Genomic DNA, 20,247 nt, shown 5'->3' on the forward strand with positions numbered 1-20,247 from the left:
GGGAGTTTCCGTGCAGAGGACTGGGATGGGAGACACAGAACCTGCTCAAGCTCTGGGTTCTTTCTCTTCGTGATTGTCCCCCAAGTTGCAGGACACGGGCCCTGCCCCACACGCCAGGTGTCGGCCCGTGGAGCGTTTGGCTTGCATGTGCCCCTTTAACAGCCCGTTACCCGCTTCTGGAGAGCCAGCACCCCGGATTTGCGTCCCAGCCTGCTCCTGTCCCCTCGACACTGGATGGGGATCTGAAGTCCGTCATTGGGTCCCCTCTGGCCCACGTCCTCCTGCCGCGAGGGAGCCCACTCTCCTGTTCCTCTGGCTTTGCCCCAGCACCTCAGAGGGGCTGCGTCACCGGTCCCTGTGTGGACGCGCTAGGTATCAGCCTGGGGGTGGGCCATCACCTGGCCCCTCTCCTGGGTTTCATCTGCGCTCCCTGTGCCAGCTCCCTGACCGTCTTCCGTGACCGCGTCTACTTGGACAAGATCCCAAAGAATTCCTGGCAGGTGATACCATGATGCCTGCAAGAAACAGATCGCAGACGTTCTGACCGTCGGGGCTGATGTTGTGAGTGAAGCTGAGCTTCCTGGCAGCCCTAACAAGAAGGGAAGTCTGGCCAGTTGCACAGTCCCTCTTGTAGCGGGAGGCTTTGGGGAGAGACACTGGACCCTGACAGCGCTGTCTCAGGCGGACCCTGACAGCGCTGTCTCAGGCGGGACCGCAGTGCGCCTCCACAGGCACCGTAGCTGAATCATGGAAGTGGCCTTGTTCTCCACGTGATCCAGCCATTCTGCTTCTGGGCATGTGCCCCGAGGAGCTGAAAGCAGGGTCTCAAGCGGATGTTTGCACACCCACGTCACAGCAGCCAAAAAGTGGAAGCCACCCAAGTGTCCATCGATGGGTGAGTGGATAAACAAAACGTGGTCCATCCACACAATGGGACATCACTCAGCCCTAAAAAGGAAGGAAACTCTGACCCCTGCTACCACATGGATGGACCTGGACGACATGATGCTCAGTGAAATAAGCCAGACACAAAGGACAGACACTGTGTGATTCCACTTCTGTGAGGTCCCTGGTGAGCCAGGGTCACAGAGATGGAGAGTAGGAGGTGGGGACCAGGGGCTGGGGGAGGGGGAGGGGCAGTTGGTGTGTAATGGGGACAGAGTCTCAGTTTGGGAAATGGAAAGTTCTGTGGACGGACGGTGGTGACGGCTCCACAACAGTGTGAAAGTACTTACTGCTGAACAATACATTTAAAAATGATTGCTCTTAGATAGCCTCAACCACCAGAGGACAGACAGCAGAAGCAAGAAGAACTACAATCCTGCAGCCTGTGGACCAAAAACCACAGTTACAGAAAGATAGAGAAGATGAAAAGGCAGAGGGCTATGTACCAGATGAAGGAACAAGAAAAAACCCCAGAAAAACAACTAAATGAAGTGGAGATAGGCAACCTTCCAGAAAAAGAATTCAGAATAATGATAGTGAAGATGATCCAGGACCTCGGAAAAACTATGGAGGCAAAGATCGAGAAGATGCAAGAAATGTTTAACAAAGAACTAGAAGAATTAAGGAACAAACAAACAGAGATGAACAATACAAAAACTGAAATGAAAACTACACTAGAAGGAATCAATAGCAGAATAACTGAGGCAGAAGAACGGATATGTGACCTGGAAGACAGAATGGTGGAATTCACTGCCATGGAACAGAATAAAGAAAAAAGAATGAAAAGAAATGAAGACAGCCTAAGAGACCTCTGGGACAACATTAAACGCAACAACATTCGCATTATAGGGGTCCCAGAAGGAGAAGAGAGAGAGAAAGGACCAGAGAAAATATTTGAAGAGATTATAGTCGAAAACTTCCCTAACATGGGAAAGGAAATAGCCACCCAAGTCCAGGAAGCGCAGAGGGTCCCAGATACAGGATAAACCCAAGGAGAAACACGCCGAGACACATAGTAATCAAAGTGGCAAAAATTAAAGACAAAGAAAAACTATTGAAAGCAGCAAGGGAAAAACGACAAATAACATACAAGGGAACCTCCCATAAGGTTAACAGCTGATTTCTCAGCAGAAACTCTGCAAGCCAGAAGGGAGTGGCATGATATACTTAAAGTGATGAAAGGGAAGAACCTACAACCAAGATTACTCTACCCGGCAAGGATCTCATTTAGATTTGACGGAGAAATCAAAAGCTTTACAGACAAGCAAAAGCTAAGAGAATTCAGCACCACCAAACCAGCTCTACAGCAAATGCTAAAGGAACTTCTCTAAGTGGGAAACACAAGAGAAGAAAAGGACCTACAAAAACAAACCCAAAACAATTAAGAAAATGGTCGTAGGAACATACGTATCGATAATTACCTTAAACGTGAATGGATTAAATGCCCCAACCAAAAGACACAGACTGGCTGAGTGGATACAAAAACAAGACCCATATATATGCTGTCTACAAGAGACCCACTTTAGACCTAGGGACACATACAGACTGAAAGTGAGGGGATGGAAAAAGATATTCCATGCAAATGGAAATCAAAAGAAAGCTGGAGTAGCTATACTCATATCAGATAAAATAGACTTTAAAATAAAGAATGTTACAAGAGACAAGGAAGGACACTACATAATGACCCAGGGATCAATCCAAGAAGAAGATATAACAATTATAAATATACATGCACCCAACATAGGAGCACCTCAATACATAAGGCAACTGCTAACAGCTATAAAAGAGGAAATCGACAGTAACACAGTAATAGTGGGGGACTTTAACACCTCACTTACACCAATGGACAGATCATCCAAAATGAAAATAAATAAGGAAACAGAAGCTTTAAATGACACAATAGACCAGATAGATTTAATTGATATATATAGGACATTCCATCCAAAAACAGCAGATTACACGTTCTTCTCAAGTGCGCACGGAACATTCTCCAGGATAGATCACATCTTGGGTCACAAATCAAGCCTCAGTAAATTTAAGAAAATTGAAATCATATCAAGCATCTTTTCTGACCACAATGCTATGAGATTAGAAATGAATTACAGGGGAAAAAAGGTAAAAAAGACAAACACATGGAGGCTAAACAATACGATACTAAATAACCAAGAGATCACTGAAGAAATCAAAGAGGAAATCAAAGAATACCTAGAGACAAATGACAATGAAAACACGACGACCCAAAACCTATGGGATGCAGCAAAAGCAGTTCTAAGAGGGAAGTTTATAGCTATACAAGCCTACCTCAAGAAACAAGAAAAATCTCAAGTAAACAATCTAACCTTACACCTAAAGAAACTAGAGAAAGAAGAACAAACAAAACCCAAAGTTAGCAGAAGGAAAGAAATCATAAAGATCAGAGCAGAAATAAATGAAATAGAAACAAAGAAAACAATAGCAAAGATCAATAAAACTAAAAGCTGGTTCTTTGAGAAGATAAACAAAATTGATAAGCCGTTAGCCAGACTCATCAAGAAAAAGAGGGAGAGGACTCAAATCAATAAAATCAGAAATGAAAAAGGAGAAGTTACAACAGACACCGCAGAAATACAAAGCATCCTAAGAGACTACTACAAGCAACTTTATGCCAGTAAAATGGACAACCTGGAAGAAATGGACAATTTCTTAGAAAGGTATAGCCTTCCAAGACTGAACCAGGAAGAAACAGAAAATATGAACAGACCAATCACAAGTAATGAAATTGAAACTGTGATTAAAAATCTTCCAACAAACAAAAGTCCAGGACCAGATGGCTTCACAGGTGAATTCTATCAAACATTTAGAGAGGAGCTAACACCCATCCTTCTCAAACTCTTCCAAAAGATTACAGAGGAAGGAACACTCCCAAACTCATTCTATGAGGCCACCATCACCCTGATACCAAAACCAGACAAAGACACTACAAAAAAAGAAAATTACAGACCAATATCACTGATGAATATAAATGCAAAAATCCTCAACAAAATACTAGCAAACAGAATCCAACAACACATGAAAAGGATCATACACCACGATCAAGTGGCATTTATCCCAGGGATGCAAGGATTCTTCAATATACGCAAATCAATCAATGTGATACACCATATTAACAAATTGAAGAAGAAAAACCATATGATCATCTCAATAGATGCAGAAAAAGCTTTTGACAAAATTCAACACCCATTTCTGATAAAAACTCTCCAGAAAGTGGGCATAGAGGGAACCTACCTCAACATAATAAAGGCCATATGTGACAAACCCACAGCAAACATCATTCTCAATGGTGAAAAACTGAAAGCATTTCCTCTAAGATCAGGAACGAGACAAGGATGTCCACTCTCACCACTATTATTCAACATAGTTCTGGAAGTCCTAGCCACGGCAATCAGAGAAGAAAAAGAAATAAAAGGAATACAAATTGGAAAAGAAGAAGTAAAACTGTCACTGTTGGCGGATGACATGATACTATACATAGAGAATCCTAAAACTGCCACCAGAAAACTGCTAGAGCTAATTAATGAATATGGTAAAGTTGCAGGATACAAAATTAATGCACAGAAATCTCTTGCATTCCTATACACTAATGATGAAAAATCTGAAAGAGAAATTATGGAAACACTCCCATTTACCATTGCAACAAAAAGAATAAAATACCTAGGAATAAACCTACCTAGGGAGACAAAAGACCTGTATGCAGAAAACTATAAGACACTGATGAAAGAAATTAAAGATGATACCAACAGATGGAGAGATATACCACGTTCTTGGCTTGGAAGAATCAACATTGTGAAAATGAGTATACTACCCAAAGCAATCTACAGATTCAATGCAATCCCTATCAAATTACCAATGGCATTTTTTACGGAGCTAGAACAAATCATCTTAAAATTTGTGTGGAGACACAAAAGACCCCGAATAGCCAAAGCAGTCTTGAGGCAAAAAAATGGAGCTGGAGGAATCAGACTCCCTGACTTCAGGCTCTACTACAAAGCTACAGTAATCAAGACAATATGGTACTGGCACAAAAACAGAAACATAGATCAATGGAACAAGATAGAAAGCCCAGAGATTAACCCACGCACCTATGGTCAACTAATCTATGACAAAGGAGGCGAAGATATACAATGGAGAAAAGACAGTCTCTTCAATAAGTGGTGCTGGGAAAACTGGACAGCTACATGTAAAAGAATGAAATTAGAATACTCCCTATCACCATACACAAAAATAAACTCAAAATGGATTAGAGACCTAAATATAAGACTGGACACTATAAAACTCTTAGAGGAAAACATAGGAAGAACACTGTTTGACATAAATCACAGCAAGATCTTTTTTGATCCACCTCCTAGAGTAATGGAAATAAAAACAAAAATAAACAAGTGGGACCTAATGAAACTTCAAAGCTTTTGCACAGCAAAGGAAACCATAAACAAGACGAAAAGACAACCCTCAGAATGGGAGAAAATATTTGCAAATGAATCAACGGACAAAGGATTAATCTCCAAAATAAATAAACAGCTCATTCAGCTCAATATTAAAGAAACAAACACCCCAATCCAAAAATGGGCAGAAGACCTAAATAGACATTTCTCCAAAGAAGACATACAGACGGCCACGAAGCACATGAAAAGCTGCTCAACATCACTAATTATTAGAGAAATGCAAATCAAAACTACAATGAGGTATCACCTCACTCCTGTTAGAATGGGCATCATCAGAAAATCTACAAACAACAAATGCTGGAGAGGGTGTGGAGAAAAGGGAACCCTCTTGCACTGTTGGTGGGAATGTAAATTGATACAGCCACTGTGGAGAACAACATGGAGGTTCCTTAAAAAACTAAAAATAGAATTACCACATGACCCAGCAATCCCACTACTGGGCATATACCCAGAGAAAACCATAATTCAAAAAGACACATGCACCCGAATGTTCATTGTGGCACTATTTACAATAGCCAGGTCATGGAAGCAACCTAAATGCCCATCAGCAGACGAATGGATAAAGAAGATGTGGTACATATATACAATGGAATATTACTCAGCCATAAAAAGGAACGAAATTGAGTCATTTGTTGAGACGTGGATGGATCTAGAGACTGTCATACAGAGTGAAGTAAGTCAGAAAGAGAAAAACAAATATCGTATATTAATGCATGTATGTGGAACCTAGAAAAATGGTACAGATGAGCCAGTTTGCAGGGCAGAAGTTGAGACACAGATGTAGAGAATGGACATATGGACACCAAGGGGGGAAAACTGCGGGTGGGGTGGGGATGGTGGTGTGCTGAATTGGGCGATTGGGATTGACATGTATACACTGATGTGTATAAAATTGATGCCTAATAAGAACCTGCAGTATAAAAAAACAAACAAAACAACTAATACTAAACTTTCATTGGGTTATTTGCATGGAAATATGTTAATATAAATGTTTCAGACATTACATGAAATTTCTAAAAATCTTGTATTTGTACGGAAATATGTATGGAAATATGTTAATATAAATGTTTCAGACATTACATGAAATTTCTAAAAATCTTAAAAAAAAAATAAAAATAAAAATAAAAATGATGAAGATGGCAAGTTTTATTTTACCACAATTCAAAAAAAAATTTTTTTTAAGGCTTTGTTTAACATCCTCTGATACAACTCAGAGGCCTGGCAGGAGAAACACAGTGCCCGCGCCCATGGCAAGGGCGCAGGCGCCGGGGCTGCTTGGCCCTCTCTCTGCCCTCACCGGCCAGATGCTCGCCCTTCACCAGCTGGTCCTGCGGCTGCCGGCCTGACCCACGAGGCCCCCCTCCGCCAGCTCCTACGGCTCAGGGTGGATTTAGGGTGCCCGCTATCGTGTGCCGTCCGTAATAGGGAGATCACGACAGAGCTTCTGCTTAGCCGCCCATCTGAGCAGGGACACGGGTCACTCGGTCGGTAGGCTCAGAGGACGGTGCTCAGGAATGGCGGGGGTGGGGTGGTGCCAGAAGCAGCGGCCTCCAGACTGGCCAGACGTACGACGAAGGCGTGTTCCTCCTCCTTCCCCTCCTCTTCCTCCCAAGAGGTGTGGCCCCGGGTGCCCGGGCGGTGGCTGGTGTCGGGGCCTTGCTCACAGCCCTGATGTGACAGCAGCTTAGGGAGAGGCTCAGCCTGTGGTCAGGAGCAGTGGGGGGCCCTGTTAGCCGGGAGCAGCTTGGCCAGCTGAACCAGGCCCCCTCCCCGGCTACATTGTCAGGGGTTAGGGCTGAGGAGGGTCTGGGCCTCCGTGGCCCGCCCTGCCCTGCCATCCCGGGATGGTGGCATTTTTGCTTTTTCCAGCTTCCGTGGGGCCTGGCCCACGCCACCTGGGTCACGCGGGAGCAGAGGCGGGTGTGCAGCCCCACCTGGGGACGTGACGTCGCATGGCTCCACTCACCTCTCAGGGCATTTCTCTGTCGCTGCGGAGCCACTGGCTGCCAGATGTCACCTGCCCTCCGGAGCAGTCTGGGAGCGTGAGGTTTACCCCCAGAGTGACCCCAGCCTCAGCTCAGCTGGACCCGTCCCGCCCCTCCTGGTGGTCGGGAGCACCGTGGGCGGCCTGCTCCAGCTGCTGACGGCCCCGGCGCTCTCCTTGCCTATCCCTCCCGCCCCCGTCTTTGGAAACGTCACACTCCAGTAGAGCTCCCGGCCAGGCCCTGAGAGTCCAGGACGGGCCCCGAGATTCCTCACTGGGGTGGCCTCCCTCCAGGCCTTCCGCCGAGGGGGCTGCTGGCCGCAGGGGGACAAGCGGTGGCCTGGCTGGGCGAGGCTCTCCTCGGGCCCCGCTGTCCCTGGGCGGGGACACTGGCGGCAGCCACAGGGCACAGCATGCCAAGCTCACTTGTGCGTCCAGGGCCCACGTGGTGCCTCACGGCCGATGGTAGATAAACTCGCCCTGCCGTGGCCTCCGGCACGCGGTGGATGGAGCTGGGGAGATGGTCGCCCGGAGGGTGGTGTGAGAAGGGTCTCCCACGTGTGCTGCCCTGGCAGGCACGGCTCCCCACAGCGCCACCCTTCCTGGAGCTGCTGGGAGAGCCCCAGCGCACACTGCCGGTCTGGGGACTGGCAAGGCCCGGCAGCGCCCCCTCCCCAAGGCCAGCCCCGTCGGCGGCCGCAGTGGCCGGTCTCCCGGGGCTGGGCAGCATGCACGTACGCAGGGACCTTCGCAGCCCTTCCTAGACCCTGACAGCCCACGCGTGTTTGTTCGTGAGGGGCCTCGGCCACAGGAGTGCCACGTGCCCTGCTCCTGAATGAGGCCTCTGTGGTGGGGGACGAGGGGACACGAAGGGCACGGGGGGTGCAGGGCGTCGGCCCACGTGGTCACCGGCCCAGGGCAGGAGGCTCGCGGAGAGACTGTGGCGAGAGGGCAGTCCCCAGGGGCCAGCCCCCATCACCCCTCCCTTGTGGCCCTCCCGCCTCCAGCCCTGGGCCCCTCCCCTCTTCGCCCCTCCCGTGACTGGTCCAGGGTGGCCGCGTGGGCCTCGGTTTCTCGGTCTTGGTGCCGGGGGTCTTAGGGGCGTCCGGCCTGCGCTGTCACGTGGCGCCCCCGCCCATCCCCAGGCTCTCCACCCGCGGTGAGCACACCGTCTGGGCAGGCCGGGCCGGCCCTGTGCCCCCGGCTTCAGAGCCGGGGAGCGTCCCTGTGAGCCACCGAGCAACAAGCGACCCCGGCCCGTGGGGCGCGTAGGACGCGAGGCTGGTACCCGAGGGACCTGCCCAAGGTCGCGGAGCCCTGGGCCTCGCGGAGGCTGGGGTGAGGCGGGGCCGGCCAGGGCTGTGCCCCCCCCCCCCACATCCGTGAGGTCCTGCCGGCCCTGCCCCTCCGACCCAGCGGGATCCCCGAAGCTCCCCTGCTTTTCTCCCTGAGCTGTCTTCCTTCAGCCGGGAGAGATGTTGATTTAGTTTTGAGGCCGGGTGATTTATAAATACGCGTGAGGCTCGGTGGCGGTCTTACTGGGCTTAACTCTCTGTGCACCTCTGTCTCCTGCTAGTAGGGTCTCTTAGTATTCGTGGCAGGTCCGCCCTGCTGGCAGCCCTTCCCTGGCCCGGGGCGGCCACAGTCCATCCACGGGGCACACGGGCTCCCGGGGGTCTGCCCTCCGTCCAGGTCTCCCAGGTGCTAAGCTTGGAAGGTCCTTACAGATCAAGTTCACTGCCCTCACGCTTCGGCAGATGGAAACTGAGGCCCAGGAAGACAGGAGGCCCGGGCCGCCAGCAGGTTAGGGGCAGGGCTTGAACACAGACAGGAGCGAGGCAGATGCCAGGGGACTCAGCCGTGGCCTGGACGCAGGGGGACATGGCCGTTCGTCTGGGCTTGCGCGGAATCTGAGCCCGAGAGGGAGCCCCACTCGCCCATGAGCGGAGGGCGGCGGGCCGGCTGCGGTCCCGGGGAGGAGCATTGCCGCACACCCTGCTGTGCCCTGGGCGTGCGGGTCGCGGGGCCCAGCCCCTCGTGCGGGCTCCCCGAGGACCCGGCTCGGCTGGGGCGGGCGCAGGGGAAGCTGGACCGCGGGGGTCGTTCCTCCGCAGTCACGGACGGGGACGTGTCTCCGCCCCCTCGGCAAGTGGGACGTTTTTGTTTAGCCGGTAATTGCACCCGCACGTCAAAGGAAGGTTCAAAACTTTTCCTTTTGAGATTCTCGTCAGTGTCTCAACATTTCCTCAGCTGCAAATCAAACAAGGCAACAAATTTTTAGCAGAAGATTATAGCCATTTTCCCCCTTTCTTCCTCAAAGCTGTCACGCAGCAGCGGATTTCAGCACATTTGTTCGTGCTCTTCCGTCCGCTTCAGCGGCGCCAGCCCCCCAACGCACCCTTCACGGTGCCACGAACCCCCTGTGCCCACGGCCCTGCGTGCCCGGGATGACGGCCGGCATCCCTTCCCCGGACACAGGGAGCGGGAGGCCCTGGCCAGCCGGCCCTGTGACTCCCCCGTCCTGGTCACCAGGTGGGTCTCTGGTTTCTCAACCACAGGACACTATGCAGTCACTACTGTCACCCACTCCTGCAAACGTTTACTTGACGTGCAGCGCCTGCCGCCCTAACCTTTGGGGGAGACAGGTGACGGGACAGAGTTTAAAGCGTCACGAGCTGGTAGGAGCTGTGGATAAACGGAGCAGGGAGGGGGCGTGCTGGGGGCTCTGCATTACTGCTGCCACGTCACCGCCATCTCCTCTCAGTGGGTCCTCACAGGGCACTGGGGTCCCCCCACTAGTCTGGGGGGCGGGACAAAGCCCTGTCCTCACGGAGCCCCTGCCTGACGGGCTGCAGGCACCATGTCTCCCTCCTCTCCAAGGAAGGAAGGAGGGAGGGAGGAGGGGAGGAAGGAGTGGCCGGGGAGGGCTTCCTTGCTCCGGGAGGGGCGGTGCAGAGAGCAGAGCCCCCGGTGGGCTGAACCTCGACCCCCTCTCACGCAGCCCGGCCACATGGTCCTGTTGGCTCCTGACCCCTGGCAGCCTCATCGGGCCTGTGTGAGGGAGGATGGGGTCTGGGTAGCATCCTTGCACCCCGAGGTGCCCGTGTCCGGTCCAGCCGGGCCGTGGGGACTGGTCCGCCCCGGCACCGGGGAACAGCATCTGGCCCCGTGGTCCGCACTGCTTCTCCATTCCAGGCCCATCAGACTCCCGGGGAAACCAGCGGCCTCAGGCCCCCTCGTCTGACCAAAGGGACTTTTCAGCCTTGGCTTCCTGAGCACGATCCAGATGGCAGGGTCTGTGGCAAACCCCAGCCCCTCAGGGCTGTCGCAGCCCACCCGGGAGGCGCCTCTGGAAGGCCCTGCTGGAAGTCCAGGCTGGCCCCAGGCGACACAGGCCTGAGGCGGGTGGGCTGGCCAGGCTCCGGCCAGGCCATTTTAGGGAGGGTAGCTGGTCAGAGCCAGGTGCCAAGACCTGCCCTGAGGACGGTGGTCTCGATAGCAAGTAGGGTCTCGGAGTGGAGTCCCAGGGCACAGCGGGGCCGCGCGGGAGCCCTTGCGCTGGAGGGGGTGTGAGAGCGGAAGCCGGGAAGCCGGGATCGACCAGCTCGGGAGCAGCACTCGAGGTGGGTTCCGCCCAGGCCTGCTGCTGCCGCAGGAGCCGCGGGGGCGTGGAGACGCGGCGGGCAGCGCCTGTGCCGCAGCGGTGGGGCCGGCACCCCCTGCAGGCCCGAGGCCGGCCCGGCCCGGCCCAGCCCGCGCTTCTTGCGGAGCCAAGCGCCTCTCCCCCGCTGGAGGCTGGGGCGGCGTGTGGAGGGAAGCCTGGAGCCGCGCCAGGCTCTCGGTAGCAGATGGAGCGTCCACGCACGTCCTACTGTTTGCTTTCCCTATTTTCTTTCATTTCTCTTTTTTAAAAACAGCTTTATTGAGATACAATTTACATACCACAGAATTCACCTTTGTGAAGCGTACAGTTAGTGGTTTTTCATACTTTCACAGATAATGAGCAACCGTCACCGCACAATTTCAGAACATTTTTATCATCTCGAAAAGAAACCCTGTTCCTTTTAGCTGTCACCCCACCCTCCCCCATCCCCACTCCAGCCTTAAGCAGCCACCAGTCTGCTTTTGGTTTCTATAGGTTTCCTTGTTCTGGACGTTTCATACGAATGGAGTCACATATGTGGTCTTTTGTGACTGACTTCTTTCACTGAGCACAGTGTTTTCAAGGATCATTTGTGTTGTAGCAGGTGTCAGTGCCCCATTCCTTTTCACGGCTGAGTAATATTCCATTGTGTGATGGACCACGCTGTGTCAGCGCATTTGTCAGCTCTTGGACACTTGAGCGGTTATTGTGACTGATGCTGCTTTGAACATGTGTGTGCAAGTCTCTGTGTGGACGTGTGTTTTTATTCTTCCTGGGGGTGTACCTGGGCATAGAATTGCTGGTCACGTGGTAACTCTGTGTTTAATTGTCTGCGGAGCTGTTTTCCACAAAGGCCTCCCCGTCTTCCATTCCCAGCAGCAACAGGAGGACAGTTTCTCCCTGCCTCGCTGAGACTGTCTGGCTTTGTCATTCTAGCCACCTCGGTGGGTGCAAAGTGACGTCTCATTGTGATTTTTATTTCCGTTCCCTTGAATACTAATGACATGGGCACTGAGCGTCTTTTTATGTGCTTATTGGACATTTGTATATCTTCCTTGGAGAAAGATTTATTCGGATGCTTTGCCCGTTTTTACATAAGTTTGCTTTGGTTTTGTTTTTTTTTTCTGTTGTTGTTGCTGAGTTGTAAGAGTTCTTCATATGTTCTGGATACAAGTCTCTTATCAGATAAGTGACTTGCAGATATTTTCTCACGCTCTGTGGGTTGTCTTTTCACTTCCTTGATGATGTATGCTTTGAAGCACAACAGTTTTTCATTTTGAGGAAGCCCAGTTTGTCTACTTTTTCTTTTGTTCCTTGTTTCTAGTGTCACGTTGAAGAATCCAAGACCAAATCCAGTGCCGTGAAGCATTACGCCTGTATTTTCTTCCACGTGTTTCATAGCGTTGGCTCTTATGTTGAGGGTTTTTTATGAGGTCATTTTCATGTATGGTGTGAGGTTAGGATCCAGGTTGATGCTCTTGCATGCGGGTGTCCAGTTAGTTGTCCAGCACCTTTTCCTGGTGGGTGGCCTTGGCACCCGTGTTGAGCATTGGCCAAGTGTAGAGGCAGGGGCTCTTCTGGACCCTCGGCCTGTCCCTGTGCCGGCTCTGCTGTCTTGGCCGCCGTCGCCTGGTAGTAAGTTTGAGGGTCGGAGTGTGAGGCCCGGGGGCCATGGACACGCTCACTCCCTGGGCAGAATGGCGTTAGGAGACCCCGTGCAGCTGTCCTGTCTCTGTCATGACCCGGGCTTGAGGCCGAGTCACAAAGGCCTGGGCCCGGGGGCTGCCACCCCCTTGCTGGGACCCTGGGGCCCCCGGGTCGGGGGTTGGGGCTCCGTCTCGCTCCTCGGGAGGTTCCTTAGTTACCTGCTGCCTTGTTACAGACACCCCACAACTCAGTGGCTTAAAGCAGCTGGCATCCTGTTCCTCGCGAGTGTCTGTCTGGTGGCTCTGCCGGTCTCTCCCGGGCTCTCGCACTGCTTCCAGCAGGTGGACCTGCTGGGCTGCCCACCCACCCCGGGCTGGAGGCCCCATGCCTCCCTCCCTGCGGCCTGCATCCCAGGGAGCCCCCCCGCCCCGCCCCAGGCTGGAGGCCCCACGCCTCCCTCCCTGCGGCCTGCATCCCAGGGAGCCCCCCCGCCCACGCCCCGGGCTGGAGGCCCCACGCCTCCCTCCGTGCGGCCTGCATCCCAGGGAGCCCCCCCCCACCGCCCCGGGCTGGAGGCCCCACGGCTCCCTCCCTGCGGCCTGCATCCCAGGGAGGCTCCACGGCACCTTCACCTGCAGGCTGGGGCCTCACGCCCCACTTGGCCTGGAGACGGGCGAGCAGGGCCTTCGCGGGGGAGTTCTGGGGGCGGTGGGCACGATGCCGCCCTCTGCCCTTCACGCTCACGGCGTCCCAGCGCAGGCAGAGGAAGCGTGTTCGTCCCGTCCCGGGGGTGGGGCTGTGGGTCTAATAACTCTGAGGCAGGAGCAGAGGCCCCGGCCTTCCGGCGCCAGACGCTCACTTGGGCACCTGCAGGTTTCGCAGGCTTGTCACTTCCCCCAGTTCATCAGAGCTGCGAGCATTTCCCCCATCTGGTTCGGTTTGGTTTGCTTTGGTTTGGTTTGGTTAAGCCCTGCTGGTTCTCCCTTTGATCCTTAAATCCTCTCACCCACTGCAGTGTTTTCTTTCCTTCGTTCCGGTCAAGGGGAAGCCGGTGGTCAGAAACCGCGGTCTGGGGTGGGAGCGGTGGCTCCCCTTCCTGCCCGCGGGGTGTCTGGCGTTTCCACAGCAGCACCCTGCCCCCGACCCTGAGGTCCAGGCGCCGTCTTCCCCGATTCTCCCCACACCTGCTGGGCAGGATGACCCCGAGGCTCGACAGGTCCAGCGCCTCGGCCAAGGGTCACTGGGGGCCTTGGGGTCAGGCTCTGTGCCCAGCTCCCTGCCCGGGCCCTCCCGGGGCGTCAGCAGGTGAGTCCTGGGGAGGCAGGGAGGTGGGCGTGAAGCCAGTGGTCAGCACGGCCAGACTGGGAGAGCCTGCGGCCTGGGGGGAAGGAGGGACCCTTGAATATCTGAGGTAAAGGAGAGGGGTGGAGCCCGGTGGATTCAGCCTGCCAGCCTGTTTCTGTTTTGCACGTTTAAAGGGTTGAAGACAAATGAGGAAGAGCAGCATTAGGGACACAGGAGGGGGCCGTGCAGGGCGGGGCTGTGTGTCCACGGTGCCCAGAGCTCCCTCCTTCCTTCCCCCCTCCCTCCTTCCTTCCCCCCTCCCTCCTTCCTTCCCCCCTCCCTCCTTCCTTCCCCCCTCCCTCCTTCCTTCCCCCGCTCCTTCCTTCCCCCTCTCCCTCCTTCCTTCCCCCCTCCTTCCTTCCTTCCCTCCCTCCTTCCTTCCCCCCTCCCTCCTTCCTTCCCCCCCACCCTCCTTCCTTCCCCCCTCCCTCCTTCCTTCCCCCTCTCCCTCTTTCCTTCCCCCTCCCTCCTTCCTTCCCCCCTCCCTCCTTCCTTCTCTCCTCCCTCCTTCCTTCCCCCTCCCTCCTTCCTTCCCCCCTCCCTCCTTCCTTCTCTCCTCCCTCCTTCCTTCCCCCTCCCTCCTTCCTTCCCCCTCCTTCCTTCCCCCCTCCCTCCTTCCTTCCCCCCTCCCTCCTTCCTTCCCCCCTCCCTCCTTCCTTCCCTCCCTCCCTCCTTCCTTCCCCCCTCCCTCCTTCCTTCCCCCACTCCCTCCTTCCTTCCCCCCTCCCTCCTTCCTTCCCTCCCTCCTTCCTTCCCCCACTCCCTCCTTCCTTCCCCCCTCCCTCCTTCCTTCCCCCTCTCCCTCCTTCCTTCCCCCCTCCTTCCTTCCTTCCCTCCCTCCTTCCTTCCCCCCTCCCTCCTTCCTTCTCCCTCCCTCCTTCCTTCCCCCCTCCCTCCTTCCTTCTCTCCTCCCTCCTTCCTTCCCCCTCCCTCCTTCCTTCCCCCCTCCCTCCTTCCTTCTCTCCTCCCTCCTTCCTTCCCCCTCCCTCCTTCCTTCCCCCCTCCCTCCTTCCTTCCCCCCTCCCTCCTTCCTTCTCTCCTCCCTCCTTCCTTCCCCCTCCCTCCTTCCTTCCCCGTCCTTCCTTCCCCCCTCCCTCCTTCCTTCCCCCCTCCCTCCTTCCTTCCCTCCCTCCCTCCTTCCTTCCCCCCTCCCTCCTTCCTTCCCCCCTCCCTCCTTCCTTCCCCCCTCCCACCTTCCTTCCCCCCCTCCCTCCTTCCTTCCCCCCCTCCCTCCTTCCTTCCCCCCCCGCTCCCTCCTTCCTTCCCCCCCGCTCCCTCCTTCCTTCCCCCCCCGCTCCCTCCTTCCTTCCCCCCCCGCTCCCTCCTTCCTTCCCCCCCCCCCCGCTCCCTCCTTCCTTCCCCCCCTCCTTCCTTCCCCCCCTCACTCCTTCCTTCCCCATCAGCTGACCTGCTAGGACAGAGATGGTGTGACTAGCACCGCCTGACGCATGTGCTCTCCGGCCCTTTGCAGAACACATCTGCCCTCGTCCTCTCCCTGTACCCGCCTGACCCCAGACCCACAGGGGACATGAGCTCCCGCAGCACCCGGCCCGCCTCCCATCTGCTGCGGGGCCCTCTGCCAGGGTGCACAGGGCAGATGGATTCCATACGCCTGGCTGTGTCTCCCGGAGTGTTAGAATCGGATGAAATAACGATCCCTTCCAACCCTGACAGTCTGTGGTTCACTCGGAGTTACAGGATGTCTCTTTATCCTTCGAGGTTTTTACAAGGTTCCCAGAAGCCTGTGAGGTGCCGGCTGCCAGCCTCTGCCTTCCGCCAGGCTCTCTCCCCCTCTCCCGCCCTCTCTCTGCCTGCGGCAGGGAGGGGGTGTCTCCATGTGCCCCTCCCTCCCTTTTGGGGTCACTTTCAGGGGCTCTGAGCTGGCGGCTGGCCGAGGGCTGGCCGGCGGTGGCCACGCAGCTTAGCTCCCGCGCTGGGACCGTTCCGCTGAGTGAAGTGTCCACCCCTGGCCTCCCTCCCGGGGGATTCGACGATCTGAGTGAAGGGTGCCATTTCTGCTGTTCCCCCTGGAAGAGTGAGCTGTGGGCAGAAGTCACAGGTGGGAGGTTGGGTCGTCCAGGAAGGAATCTCAGTGTCGGGGCAGGAGGGAGATGTCCACTCAGCTGGCCCAGCGTCCCTTGTGAGAGGCGGGCGGGCCCGGGCCTGGGCCAGCAGCCCGCTGCCTCTCAGCCCAGGACACTCCCGTGTCTCTCTCTCAGCACCGGGTGGGAGGGACGCCCAGGCCTTCCCCTCGCCGAGGCCCAGGCCCCCCTCAGCCCTTGCCCTGGGAGGCCCAGGGAGTGACGGCCAAAGAGGCGCGGGCTCTGCGCTGTCCCTCCCGCCCAGGGCTGAGCCGTGGGGACAGCAGCTGGGCGAGCAGAGGTGCTGCCTCCTGCGTTTACTCATCGGTGGTCTGTTTGCTGACCGCCTGGGCCTTTCTCATCTGTTGGGGTGACTCTTGGTGGCAAAACCCGATGCCAGTGAGCTTTGCGGGGCGGGGGGATTCACTGATGCTCACGTCTGGAAAGCTGAGGCAGAGCGGACCTGTGCCTAGAAGCACCCACGGACTCACTTGGTGCACATTCTGGAAACTGCGTATTGAGTAACACGGTGTACTTACGGGAAAGCACACACGTCAGGAGTGAGCGTCACTCACCGACCGCACTCGGTCACCAGCGTCCAGACCAGCACAGACCCGAGTCCCCTCCCAGCTCTGCCCTTGGCCCCGACCTCGGCCTGTGGTGTGTCAGCGGCCGCCCCGTGTCCGTCCGCCATGTCCGGCTGGTCTGTTCCGCTCTGTGTGTGAGGGTTGCCCACATCGTCCTGCGTGCAGACCTTCCCTTTCGCTGACGCACGGTCCTCCGTGGGGGACCCCCCCCCCCGCCCTGTGTGATTCGGGTGCGATGGGTCACGGTTCTGAGGTCCTGGTCTGGGACGTGCACTCGCTCACCCCAGGGTCCTGCTGAGGGTTTCCTCCACGTGGGTGCACCCTGCACCCTCCGAGAGCATGGGGTCTGCAGGCCCTGGACCCTCATCTGTTCAGTGTCGACTGGGCATCTCACTGCGGTTTTCACTGTTTCTTTGGTGAGTAATTTGAGGTACTTTTCACGTGTTATTGGCTCTTTGATATCTTCTTTTTGTGAAGTGTCCGTTCACATTTTTTTGTCCATTTTAAAAACTGAATTGTCTGACTTTTTCTTTTTTATTTGTATGGATTCTTTGTATGTTCTGGATGTGAGTCCTTTGTCAGATTTATGTGTTTCATGTATCTCCCACTCTGTTGGTTCCCTTTTTACTCTTTTGATAAATAGAAGTTCTCAATTTTCATAAGTCCAGTTTATTATTTTTTTTCACTTGTTTAGCCCGTTTTGAACCTTGTTTAAGAACCTTTGTCTACTCCCGGGTCACAAAGACGTCTCTATATTTTCTCCTAAAACCTTTGCGTGTAGATTTGCCGTCACTCAGGAGTGATGTTTGTGTGGTGTGAGGTCAAGGTCACGGTCATCTGGGCATCCAGTTGACCCTGCAGCACGTACTGGGGAGACCATCCTTTCCCCACCGGCCCTTAGCACCTGCCTCGGTCACTGCAGATTTGTAACGTGCGGTGATGCCTTTCCCACAAGGTCGCCACAGCCCCCCGGGCCCTGGGTTTTGCGTGTGGATTTCAGGCCGTTCAGCACCCACTTAATCAAACGCCTGCCCTGATGTCCGGCCCCCTTCACTCTCTGCCGGGCTGACCTTGTTCCGCTGTGGCTGGCGGGCTCCTACCAGCCGGGAGGGGAAGAGGTGGGATGTGTCCACAGACAGTTGAGGGTCTCGTCAACTTGGAGGGGAGCGTAACCGGGTGTGCCCGGTGACTTCCTTCCAAAGGGGACAAGCGCACTTCAGCCAGGGGTCAAGGTCACCTTGGTAACGTGGAGCCTCCACACGGTGTGATGGGAAGGTACTTGACCTCTGGGGTCTTCCTCCCCTAACCCTTGACCCCAGGTAACGGTGAGGAAAGTGTCGGCCACATCCCGGCAGCAGGGCGTCTTCAGGACACCCGCGCGGCACCCTCCACACTCTGAAGGTCACCCAAAACAAAGCCCAGAAAATCACCAGCTCGGAGGACCCACGGAAATCGGACAGCTAAAAGTCCCGTGGGGTCCCGCAGGACGGATCTGGGCACAGAAAAGGGCACTTGGAGAAAACTAAGGAAATGTGAAGGAAGTAGGGAGTTCAGTTAGGATGGCGTCAGTGTTAGCTCTTGAACTGTAACAGACGCACGGCACTGATGTCACGTGTCGGTAACGGGACCGTGTGAGGCGTGTGGGGACTCTGCTTTAGCGTCACAGTGTTAGTTAAGTTGGGTTTTTTTGTTTGTTTGTTTTTAAATCTTAAAAAACGGGTCCCACTCTTAAAGACCGTGAGGCAGGAGGGTCGCCGAGAGGCTGGCGAGAACCCAGAGGCGTTAGGGTGTTTGCTGATGGTGTCTGAAAGTGCCGCAGTTTGAAGAGACCTCGCTCCCGGTAGCTGGTACTTGACGAGACTCAGAGAAGCGGGCTCGTGTGCTGAGTTCTGACGATACTCCGAAGATGCGTTGGGTGGGCTTTCTGCTTCCTCCCCCGTTTAACTGAGGCCGCAGCCCAGGGAGAGGGGCGGGGACCCCGCAGGCCGGGCTCGGGTTCCCCTTTGCGCTCGCTCGTGAGCGGCTCTGACCTCCTGCCTGTGGTCCCGCAGGGTGACTACGACCAGAGCAGAACCAAGGTGCTGCACCTGAGCCTGAACCCGGCCGGCGCGGCGAGGCAGCGGCTCCACGAGGATCGACAGCAGCTGCGGGAGGAGTGCGAGCGGCTGCGAGAGCTGGTCCGCGCCCTGGAGGCCGGCGGCGCCGTCCCCACCGACCTGGAGGCCGCCGCGGGGCTGCCCTCGTCCAGGGAAGTGGCAGGTAGGGCCCTGTCCGTCCGTCCGTCCGTCCGTCTGTCTGTCCAGGCCGCACAGGCAGCCAGGCCGTGGGCATCCCCGGGGCTGTGCGGGAGGCTTGGTGACACAGGCGCGGTGAGGACCAGATGGCTGGAGCCCTCCGACCCCTGAAACAAGTTAGTATCGTTTATCAGTTTATACGTGTGCCATTCATCATGAGTAAACCCAATACTCCGTGGAAGCGGGGGCCACCTTTCACCACCTGAGTACATTTCAGGGCCCCCGCGAGCCCGCTGCAGGGGACTGTGAGGAGCCCAGGAAGCTGCTTTTCTATCACGCGGGTCCCGCCTGCTCTGCAGTTCTAAGCCAGGGCCACAGCCTCTGACCTCGCAGCTCATCTCTCCAGGGCAGTGCAGTGACCGCCAAGCCTGTCCCCTGCACGCCGGGTCACCAGGTCCCGCCCTAGTGCAGAGAGAGGCCGGTCCGTCAGTGCCAAGGAGGGAGGGGACCCTCTGGAGGCTCCGTTTTCCTATGGGTCACCCAGTCCGGCCCCATGGGGAGGCTGGGGCCCAGGGGGCGCCGGCGGCCTCTCTGAGCTGTCGGAGGGTGCCCAGCGCTACTGCCCACGGGTGGCTGGGAGGAGGGCTCTGCTCGCTGCCCTTTCGGTGAGGTCTGCAGGGCGTCTGCGTCGAGAGGGCCAGGCTGCTGTTTGCTTGCCGTTTGCCGCGTGCATTTCTGAGTAGCTTTTCCGCTGGGAAGCCCTTCGCCACTTCCCCTTCCCGTGTTTGTCATCTCCTCCCGCGTGCCCACTGCGGTTGGAGTTGGGAAGTGGGTGCAGCCGTCCTCTTGTCTGGAGCAGGGATCTGTGCGTCGCCCATTGCCGGGGTCGTAGATGTAGCCCCCCTCCGGCCCATCTGCTTCTATCGTCTACCTCACGTGGAACCAGCCTTTCTCGAAGTGCCTGAGGTCAGCGGTCACCGCCCCGCGAGACCGTGGAGGTGGGAGGCCGCCCTCAGCACCTGGCACACGGGCTCTGTGAGCCAAGCGCTCGGTCAGCCAGGCCTGAGTTTGAGCCCCAGCTGTGCGCTCCCTACACCACCCGCGCCAAAGCTGCAGGGTCTCGACCGCAAGGCTGAGCCTGGCTGTCCTGCGGGAGCCACGCTCCATCCCTGCTCCCTGGTGCTGTTCCGTCCTTCTCCGTCTTGTCCCCATTCCCATGGCATCCTGAGCGTGTCGTGGTCCCAGGACCCTCGGCCCAGTGTCCTCTGTGAGACGGGGTTCGTGCACCGTCGTGGGTTCAGCTG

The 20,247-nt window shown here is 55.8% G+C and overlaps 1 protein-coding gene across 3 annotated transcripts in view; it reads left to right on the plus strand.

Annotated features, from left to right (window-relative positions):
* MAD1L1 (mitotic arrest deficient 1 like 1) overlaps positions 1-20,247 on the plus strand; it is a 335,477-nt gene that overhangs the window by 252,732 nt on the left and 62,498 nt on the right. For all 3 annotated transcript variants that reach the window (XM_068565792.1, XM_068565791.1, XM_068565793.1), the window contains one exon: positions 18,761-18,968. In XM_068565792.1, the coding sequence (XP_068421893.1) occupies positions 18,761-18,968 (208 nt within the window). The remainder of the gene's footprint in view (positions 1-18,760; positions 18,969-20,247) is intronic.

Source organism: Eschrichtius robustus, chromosome 16, assembly GCF_028021215.1.
Source record: "Eschrichtius robustus isolate mEscRob2 chromosome 16, mEscRob2.pri, whole genome shotgun sequence".
Taxonomy (NCBI): Eukaryota; Metazoa; Chordata; class Mammalia; order Artiodactyla; family Eschrichtiidae; genus Eschrichtius; species Eschrichtius robustus.